The following is a 10,579-nucleotide window of genomic DNA, read 5'->3' on the forward strand; positions in this document are numbered from 1 at the left end:
AAAGGCAGACAGGGTCAACACATTAGATGTGTAACTTAAAATGGAAAGAAAAGTTTATTTACTTTTTTAACTTACATAAAACATGGACCTTGTTTTCAAAAAGAAAAAATCCTGCTGTTTTATCTTGTTCTTGAATGCATAGCTTTGCCCCCTAGTGTTCATTATATAGTCAAGCTCTTTTTAAAGCAGGTCAGAGGTCATCTAACTTATAGTGTGCAAACATAGGAGGGTCTCAATTTCATTCAAGAAACAGGTGTTTCCATAGAAACTTCTGACAAAAAAACGCAATTTGCAAAAATTCAAATGCAATTTTGACAGACTGACAACGTTTTATTACAAAAACGTCTATTTTAAACAACTCTTAATAGTATAAAGAATATCAAGGAAACCAATGTATGGCCATTGTGTCAGTTTGAGCCCTTACAGCTTCCCCACTGAGGTTGAACTGAGGTTTCCCTCTTGTGGGAGTAAAGGGTCAACATCTCATTTATTTTGCTATTGTTTTCAATAGTTTCAGTATGTTCATAATTTCAAGACAAAGCAAGGAATATTCCCAAACTCATTGATATATAACAATTGTTATGAACACTACCTTGTGTGCAGAGGCAGACAACAAAGTTGAGTATAAATCTTTTTATTATTTAGATGCAAGTATAATAAACATATTGTACTGTTAGAAGATAAATATTTACAATAGTTGCCTTGCAGTTGTTAGTAGAGAAAGCAGAGTCATTACTCAATCACTGAATGAACTAAAACCAAAAAAAAACTAAAACCAAAAAAAAACTAAAACCAAAAAGCACTTCCTTAAACTCATAACACACAGTACTCTGCTTTGATCTTACAGATTTCCAGGAGGTAATAAATGATTGTCTACTTAAAGAAAAAACAGACAATGTTTATTATCAGCACATGTCAGTGGCCACACAGCACTCCTACACACCTCTTGAAGGCTTTAAACAAGACGACAGAAAAAAATAATAATAATCAGACATCATTCACTGAAGAACGAAGCTGTGCTGGTACATGCCCGACCTTCGAGAAAGTCAAAGATCACTAGTAAAGGTTTTCTCTCTCTCTAGGTCTCAGGTCTGGATCACATCTGTCAGAAGAGCTTGTTACGGGCAAGGTTTCCAAATTTCATTCAATCACTGCAAAAGGGCAATTTACAAACCACACATTCCGCTTCGGCATGCACATTTTGAGATATCGATCCCTAAAGCAGAACGGAACAATTAGTAGTTACATTGTGTTAAAGCCAGGAAGGATTTGAAGAACATCCTGAGGGACAAAATATTATTCCACCGTCTCCCTTCACCTATACAGATATAAACAGAGTGAGCTTTACATTCAAAGATGATGGGAAACAGCTGGAAACTCTCGTCTTGATGGGGAACATTAAAACACAGTCAGTCTACCATCAACGTTACATTAATGGACATATAGTTTCAGTACGTTACGCTGGCAAAGGTTCAACCGCTAATGCAACTGTCTGCAGAGGATGCATTTCTGGAATCAACGCATAGACCCGTTTTGATTATGTAAGTGTAGAAGCCTGGAGCTGTGAGAGCTAATTCAGCAAGTCCAGTCAACTCTGTGATAAAATCATTTGTGTGTGCACTTAAATACATTACATATGTAATTATACTAATGAAAAGTTATACCATCACAAATCACTGCTGTATATTAATTAAACTTTTTTTTAAATACACAGAGCAAGACACATGGCTTGGACAAGCTGGTTTTCTCAGACATTAGACGGGAGCATAGAACAAGATCACAATCTGCACAACAAATCCTCAGATTTCTGATTAATATTCACACTGACGCACTAATCAAAACACCATTCGATCCAATTAAGCCTTTATTATATTGGAGAGACGCGATTCATTTATAATCAACAGGCACCTGTCCACCAGTCCTTATGTCATTGTTAATATACATACTGAAAAGCCATTTCTATCATGTACACGTGCAAAGATTCCCCGTTCATGTATTTAAATGTGATCTCAAAAGAGGAAACTGTGGATATATTCTGCAAGAAGTCACCCACACAGATGCATCACGCCCATTCGCTTAATAAGAGTCACAAAGAAAGAAAAAGAGAGGCGTTATACCATGGAAACTTAAAAATACTCTGCAATTAAAACAAATGGAGAGGAAGCGAAATGCGCACACACATACGTTCTTGTAAAAGCCTGTTTATACTAGGCTATGTTAACAAATGAATGATCCGCAAAGATCGTTTTCCTCATTAGGTACACTTACTGACTCGGGTTCTACAGGTATGTTGCCGTGGCCACCGGCCTCTGTAAACTAAAAGCTTTGGAGAGGGAGGTGGCATTGCGGGGGAGAAGCCGCCACATAAGGCTTGTCATGCCTGTGAATGAGGATCATTCGAAAAAGCGGCTCCACGAAGCCTTTAACACGACTTTCGGCTACGCTCCGAAAAAAGACATCAGAAGAAGATCTGTTTGGCATCTGAGGGATTCTGCTCCATTGGACAATATGGGCATTTAAGCCTGAGAAGAGAGAGTTTAAGATACTGTAAGCAAGGAATATCAGCATCAATAATGCATAAAAGATTCATTTATTTTGGTAACACTTTGCTTTACGGTGACCCTGCTACTATTGTAAACTAACCCTAAACCAAGCCCTAACCCTAAAGTAAACACATGTAGTTAAATAATATACCTCAGTACTAATTTGTATAATTACAATGCAACAACTTGTGAGGGACTATTATAAGATCATACAGTGTGTACCTGGCTTAAGTTCAATTATTTGCAATCATCTGTCAATCAACTATGGCTATTGCTGGTAGCAACAACTGCAGACTGCACTTTAACCCTTGTTAAATAACCATCAGGCATCAGGTCTGGGGTCTGTTTGCTAGCACTGATTAAACTTTAAACGTAACATAGAATGTGATGCATATGTCAGAGTCTTACTTTCCAGCATTGGTGAGTTTGTTAAGCGCGTCTCTGGATATGACATGCCCACAGATGAGCTTCATGGGTGGATTGCTCTCTGATGTCTGCTGCCTCAAGATAGGACAGGCAAACACAGAGTGATACCAGCATTTCTTCCCCAGATCTATTTCAATCTAAACACACACACAAACAAAGAGCAGGGATGAACAGATTAAGCATTAATGTACCTGAAATGACCGCATTTATTAATAATTATAATTAGCAGATATATCAGCCAGTTCTTGGCAGATAAAAGTAGGTATCTAGCACCTATCAGACAGAGCAATTAGTCAAGCCGGCTGCAATCAAAATCTTGATTGCTTTGCGTTTCAGTGTTTTTAAACTGAACAGTCTGAATAGGGAAATGAACAGAAAGTGTAATTTATCATTCCTAATTTTGGTAGTTCATTGGTTTAAATTGATCTGTCATTGACAAATGAAAATCACTTTATTTCCCATATCTTTGCTGGTCTTGAATTATAAAAGTTCAGCTATAAAAGCACCTTGTGTTGCAAAACAAATGTTCAAAACTTGTTATAGAAATACTTCAATTTATTTAGTTGCGTAATTAATTATGTGTTCCATAATTAATTATCAGAGTAAAAAAAAAAGAAACACCAAACTATTGGTATCAGTAAATGTTATTCAAGTAATTGATGCATCCCTAATTATGATGTAAATGTAAAAATTCATGTAATGTACAAAACCTTTTCAACGTCTGAAAATACCTTCAGAAAAAGACATATCACTGAATCAAAGCATTAAAGGGAAAGAAAGAGACCTACTGGCAGCTCATCCTTATGCGTCCAAACACCACTGCACTGTCTCTGTTCAATAACCTGTTTGATGTTCATGAGCACAGGCAGCGCCATACAGCCGGACGCAAAACTGATGGAAAATCAAAGGAGGATTCAATAATAAAACATCAATCATTCATCATTCATTCAATACTAATTTCAAAACGTGCAAGTCTAAAACAGAGTAGGTCTGTCAATTGATTATTTTAAATCTAATTAATTATATGATATCCCAAATAACTACTATTAAACATATACATGAGTATGCTGAGGAAAGCCACCTATGAAGAGAATCTACACTACCATTCAAAAGGCAATTAATACTTTTATTTAACAATGTCTTAAATTTATCAAAAGTGACAGTAAGTGCTTTCATAATGTTAGAAAAGATTTCTATTTTAAATGCTGTTCTTTTTAACTTCCATATAAAATTGGAAGACTGGAGTAACGGCTACTGAAAATTCAGCTTTGCCATCACAGGAAATAAAATATATTTAAAAGGGGTCACATGACTCATGTTTTCTTTGTCTTTGGAACTGTGTGAACATCGCATTACACCAAATACCGAAATAATGTTCTTATTAGCCATTTCATATGACCCCTTTAAAACACATTTAAACTGAAAACAGTAGTTTTCAATTATTCTAATAATTTCAGAATATGACTGTTTTCACTGTATTTTTAATTAAATAAATTCAGGCTTAGCAAGACAAGAGGCTTTTTTCAAAAAAATAATTTAACAGTACATTATTCAGACAAGTAAAGCACTGAATAGACATTACAAAATGTGGCATTTCAAGATAAAACTTAATTTAATTTTAAAAGTATGCTTTGTGACTCCATTGAGCACCATGTAAAACTTGCATAAAACTTAAAAGACATTAATGAATTCAGTAGTTCCTAAAAGAGTCCTGCCATCTCTTTAATTATTGGTTAGGGACAATATTGCAAATCCTACAGGATCAGTAGAAATTTTAGGACTTTTAGGTGAGCTTTTTACAGACCTGACACTGAGTGGGGACTCCACAGAGAGTCCAAGAAGGGCGCAAGCATCTCGTGTGAAGATGTTACAGATCTCTGCCCACTGATCCGTCTCCAGCAGACTGCGGTACGGAGAGTTCTCGATCCCATGGCGGAGGTAAACTAGACTACCCATTAAGATCTGAATATCTAGCAAGCACACACAAACAAAGCTCAGATGTCATCCCAGACTTTGGTCATAACATTGAGTCAGGTAGTGTAATACAGAACAAAATAATTGCATCAATGGTGTTATTGGTAAAACAGCCTCAATGGTGCTTCAGTTCCACCCATATGTTTACAAAACTAAAGCCTCGTTGTGGTTCATGAATTCTGGACTGAACCTTTCCTCACCTCTCTGATGCTGTGAGGCAAATGGTTGGAAATGCCGTGCGTACTGTAAAGCTTCCTGCTGTTTGTTGATGCCACTGTTGAGCAGGCTGATGAAATAGAGTCTGTGGAGCTTGAACTCAAGGGTGCTGTTTAGATCCAGCAACCGCTGACGGTTTGTCACCGCCCACCTACCACAGCAATCATACAACCAAACAATTACAACTAGTAATCTTAAATCTACAATTCACATATTCAAGCCACATCCAATCAAATTCATTGTTCGGAAAAATCCAGTGTATGTTTAAAGACTGAGAGGATGTGGATAGATACACTATCCAAAGGTTTAGGGTCAGTATGATTTTGAAAGAAACATATTGGGTTCACCAGGTTGTATTTATTTGATTAAAATAATTTATTCCTGAGTAGTTTATTCCTGTGATGGAATTTTCAGCTGCCATTACTGCAGTCTTCAGTGTCACGTGATCCTTTAGAAATTATTCTAAAATTCTGATTTGGAGCTCGAGAAACATTTCTTATTATCAATGTTGAAAACAGTTGTGTTGCTCATTATTATTATTATTATTATTATTATTATAGGTATCTGTCACTTTTGATTAATGTGTCCAAGCTAAATAAAAATGTAAATTTTTTTATATAAAAACCCCCCAAAAAACTTTACTGACCCCAAACTTTTGAAAGGCCGTGTACATGAGGGGGAAAAAAATTAATAAAAATAAAAGCAAGAAGTAGAAAGCAGAAGGATGTGATACATACTCTAAAGCTGGTCTGAGATCTTGTGTTCTTAAAGCCTCTAAAATGCGGTTGAGCTCCAGAAATGGCTGTTTCATGCTCATGTCGATTACTACACCAGACTCCTGTGAAGTCAGATTGAAACACTACATGTTAGTGCTGGGATCAAATTGTCAACAAAATACAAGAGCTGAAAAACTCACAAGTGAAGATGAATGCGAATTACACCAATTATTAAGAAATGCACACTCACATTTAGAGTATTTAATAATAATACAGAAGAAAATCCTACCTGGCAGAGATCCTCTGCAACACTCAACATGCCTTGTCGATAAAGATGTTCTACGATGGTTTCACTGAGGTATTTCTGCCTCTCTGGAGAGTCCCAGACATTCTCAGCTACAACTGCACTCACCTCTGCATCAAAATTCTGTGCAAGAGAACAGCATTTAAAAGAAACATATTAAACCATGTAACACAAAACTTTGAGGTGATAGATTTAAAAAAATAAATTAAACCACAAGTCTAATTTTATCATCAAACAGGTATATATTTTTCAATTTTAACAGACAGAAAATTTACAAAGCAACTGTAAATTAAGAATGGGATTGGGAATGCCACTGGAATGTATTTGAATATATTTATTCAGACAAACATAACATTTTGTCTTTTGTTATTGTGTTTTATTTTAAAATTATTTATTAGAATTTTCCATTTCTATCATTTAAAGGGGTCATATGACGCAATTTCTTGTTTTCCTTTTCTTTAGTGTGTTATGTAGCTGTTTGTGCATGTATACGATCTGCAGAGTTACAAAGCTCAAAGTCTCCCACAAAAAGATTTATTCTATCTAAAAGAGAAGGCTGATCCAGACCAGGCTAAAACGCCTCATTCAAACACGCCCCCACATGTCTACGTCACAATGTGGAAATATTTGCGTAATGCCGCCCAAATGTTCACACAAAGAAAGAAGACATGGTTTCAGTAACCGCAGTAGTGTTGATGCAGCCATGTCAGGGAGACGCTGTGTGTTTCTATGCGAAAGCACTTTATTTGGCCTTCCGAAAGTAGATGTAATTAGGTATCATTGGTTAAGATTTGTTTACAACAGAACAGCACAACCCAAATGTTCGAATTTGTGCATTGCATTTTATGGACGATCGTTTTGTGAACCTAGGAGAGTGCAAGGCTGGCTATACACAAAGGCTATTTAAAAAAAAAAAAAAAAAAAGGGTAAATTACAACTTTGCTATGACAATCTGGCGCTTCTGAATCAGCGACTGCAAGAATGTTTTGTTATTAGTTTAAGTATTTGCTATTAACTGTTCAAATGCGGAGTTATGCGCAGTGTAACGCATTGTGTGTGTGTGTGTGTGTGTGTGTGAGACAGAGAGAGAGAGACAGGGTCACAGTAGAGTCAACTGTCTTAACCGTGGCTTGTGCGCAAATACATATGAGCATCATCACTGTCTGTCACATGACTCTGTTCCCCTTTCGGGCTTGAACTGATGGTAAAACTACAGATATTATTATCTGTCTTTATATTTACTTTGAAAGCTGAAGCTCGCAATAATGGAAAGTTACATTTCTGACACGTCCTTGTGGTGTTCGGCCAATCCCAATGCACTGGGTCAGTTGGCCAATCAGAGCAGACTGGGCTTGTCGGAAGGAGGGGCTTTGTAGAAAACAACACGTTTGAGAGAGGCAGGGCATAGAGGAACCACAATAATGTACATATGTAATGTACATAATGTGTTTTTTGAACATTAAAGCATGTCAACATATTCTGTTATACCAAACACACAAAATAATGATTTTTAAAAAAGCATCATATGACCCCTTTAAATTTTCATCATAAACAATTCCCAGTTTGGGAGACCCTGACTAAGACAAAGTGTTGTTACATTTAATACTTGATTAAATTAAACACTTAAGATTGCAAATTCTTACTCTGTCAATTGCTTTCCCCACTTTCGACACACTGCCATGGATGTCTTTGTGCCTTGAGGCAAGCATCTGCACGGTTTCTTTGATTTCCTTGCAGCACTGGGCCATTGTTTGATGGAGCACTGACAAATCTGCATCTTGAACACCTAGAGTTGAAACGGAGTATGATGAAATATAACAACTCAGTGAACTTTGATCTAAACAGATATATGCTACTGTGACTCATCTCTGTAACAGAGTTACACTTATATAACCATCTACAAATCTAACGTGTGGGCTAGAGGTTATACAGCTAAATACAGTTTTTCCTGTGTTTTTGTATGTTTGTTTGCACTGCAGGCTATTATTTATGCAGGCATCTAAAGTACACCTATTGTTCATGACTTAATGTCACAGAATTGGCTTTTTTCAAAGCTGTAAAAGCACTTGGCTGACTTCCTCCTCCTCCTCCTCAGACTTGTTTTCATGAACAAGCACTGACATATGAATCAGTCTCTCACTCAAGCTGACAATTGATAACATGGAATATTTTTTTTAAATGTAACTTTTTCATCTCAAAATTCGCACTTTTGTTCTTACAATTGCGAGTTTATAGCTCAGATTTCTGAATGCTCAGAACGGCAAGTTTATCTCACAATTATAATTATATAGAAAAAAATTCTAAATTCTGAGAAGAAAAGTCTGAAATGTGAGATATAAACTTCCAATTTTGAGAAAGTTAGAATTCTAAGATATAAACTCAGAATTGAGAGATAAAGTGAGATAAAGCTGCAATTAGCTTTTTTTTTTTATTCTATGGCAGAAACAAGATTTCATATTGTCCAGTTTCTTTATACTTATTTCCCATATATTCTGCCATGTGTGCCATTCAGATTAAATCTCCAAGCCTTCATTTCATCAGTTACCCATGGCTGATTTATTGCCTAAGGTATAGAAACCAAACTACTAGATGACCGTATTTTACCAGAACCCAAAATTTGCTATTCAAGTGGATCCTAAGCTCACCATAGGCAACCAATCGACTTCTTAGCTCACAGACGTTCCTCAGGAGTTCATCCAGACTTTCCTCTGACTGATGTCCATACGTGACAAACCTGTGTAGCACCTTCTCGAGCTCTCGTTCCACACACGCACACTGCTCCATCAGCACAGCGTTACAGCTTTCACACACAAACACAATGTCCTGCAAAACAGGAAAACATAAAAATCAACCTCATATACAGATTACAATCCTATTACTTTATAAAGCCTGATATGACCATAGATCTTGTGTCCTGCATAGATCTTGTGTTCTTTAGTTGGTCAATTCCAGATATTAGTAGAAAAAAATTATAATTATAACATAAATTTGTCAAGGTGCGTGAATACTGTTTGGTATGGTGTGGTCAATCATGACACACAGTGAACTACAGCAGAATAGAAGTTTAATTGTGTTTTTATAAATGGCTAGATTTTTACCAAGCACTTCAGAAGAGCTAATTTGTCAAATTAATTTGTTAGTCTCATATGTTTGAATCATATGAATCATCTGAATGGTCCTCACAGCAACTTGTTTGTGTGACTGAGTACTGATTAAATCAAGCCAACGGGTCAGTAAATGATTTCCCGGGATAAGAGGATCAGATCAAAAATCTGAGCCAAAAGTCTGACTCAAACATTGGGTCAAAAAACTCTTAGTGTTCCTAAGTTTTAGACGTACAACACCTATCAATATGTCATTTCAACGTAAGCAGGTACTCATAGGATATAATTCCAAGGATTTAGGCTTACGGGCCTGTTGTCATAAAAATAAACAGCCTAAAAAGACTGAAATGCTTTGTACCCAACTAACCTTAACTGGAATAAAATGTCACTCTAAAATGCAATACTGTATTAACGCATAACTAATCAGTCATAAAGGATCCTGAATGAATATAAACATGAATAAACGTCCTTGAATTTTTCAGTTTAAAACAAATCTATAAAAGCCTATAGGTCAGGGCTATGCAGCCCAAACACAGCAAAATGATGAGCTAAAATAGCCAACAGCTACTATTCTCAATTTGTTTCAACTGCTTAAATAATACACTGCAATTACATTTATGTCTAACTAAAGAAAACTGTAATAATAACTAAAATTGTGCGTTGAAATGAGCAACTGTGTGATCAAAACAATCAGTTAGCTTGTTAGCATAGCCGGGAATACATTTAGCCATAAGAGCGAGTCTAAAACTCGCAAATTCAACATGTACTTTGACACTAACGAAGTTATTAAAGCATGTCAGCGTAGTACTGACCTCGAACGAATTTTAGAAGGCTATATCAAACGCGTAAATTTAATAATACATGATGTTCTTGCCTGTTTTAACACCACTTCACCAGCAGACGTCCCTGAAGCGATGCAGTGAATCTGTTCTTCTGGAGCGAGGTACGTGTTTGACGCTCTGCTGCCCACTGTGGCCTGGAGGTGTATGCTTTTACCTCAATGACAACAAAGCACAAACACTTGATACGCAAGTACTGATGACAAATGACACATGGGCCAGATTTAATGGTCTTAGCTGGTTTAAAGTGTCTATAAGTTCTAGTTCAAAACAAACTGTAATGAACAAATATCTGAGGAAATATGCATGTACTCAGGGACTTCAGATACATATGTGACCCCCCACATGCAAAAATATTAAAGTAATTTATAGTAAATACTGTAGTGTTTTAACCATACTATAGTATTATACTGTATATATTATAGTATTTACAGCACTTTGTTAATGAATGCTACAG

The 10,579-nt window shown here is 36.3% G+C and overlaps 1 protein-coding gene across 2 annotated transcripts; it reads right to left on the reverse strand.

The window, feature by feature from the left end:
- Positions 1-620: 620 nt before the first annotated feature.
- Positions 621-10,212, reverse strand: LOC306853395 (E3 ubiquitin-protein transferase RMND5B-like). Of its 2 annotated transcripts, none has more exons than XM_079390761.1 (10): positions 10,158-10,212; positions 8,825-9,002; positions 7,823-7,965; positions 6,165-6,302; positions 5,897-5,997; positions 5,144-5,310; positions 4,774-4,939; positions 3,758-3,860; positions 2,952-3,106; positions 621-2,522 (listed from the first exon to the last, which is right to left on the reverse strand). In XM_079390761.1, exons 2-10 carry the CDS (start codon positions 8,961-8,963, stop codon positions 2,459-2,461), a joined length of 1,176 nt encoding a protein of 391 aa, XP_079246887.1. In that variant the 5' UTR covers positions 8,964-9,002; positions 10,158-10,212; the 3' UTR covers positions 621-2,458. The 2 variants fall into 2 exon arrangements, with proteins under 2 accessions (XP_079246887.1, XP_079246888.1); XM_079390762.1 differs by having other exon boundaries at positions 10,096-10,201.
- Between the last annotated feature and the right edge of the window lie 367 nt (positions 10,213-10,579).

This window comes from Barbus barbus, assembly GCF_936440315.1.
Source record: "Barbus barbus genome assembly, chromosome: 33".
NCBI lineage: Eukaryota > Metazoa > Chordata > Actinopteri > Cypriniformes > Cyprinidae > Barbus > Barbus barbus.

Bases quoted from the DNA above. Each gene is read 5' to 3' on its own strand.
- LOC306853395 (XM_079390761.1), bottom strand. From the start codon at position 8,963: ATGGAGCAGTGTGCGTGTGTGGAACGAGAGCTCGAGAAGGTGCTACAC. The intron at 5,998-6,164 runs GTAGGATTTTCT...CTGACTTCACAG, and splicing joins TTGCAGAGGATCTCTGCCAG to GAGTCTGGTGTAGTAATCGA. The intron at 3,107-3,757 runs GTAGGTCTCTTT...GTGTGTGTTTAG, and splicing joins CGCATAAGGATGAGCTGCCA to ATTGAAATAGATCTGGGGAA.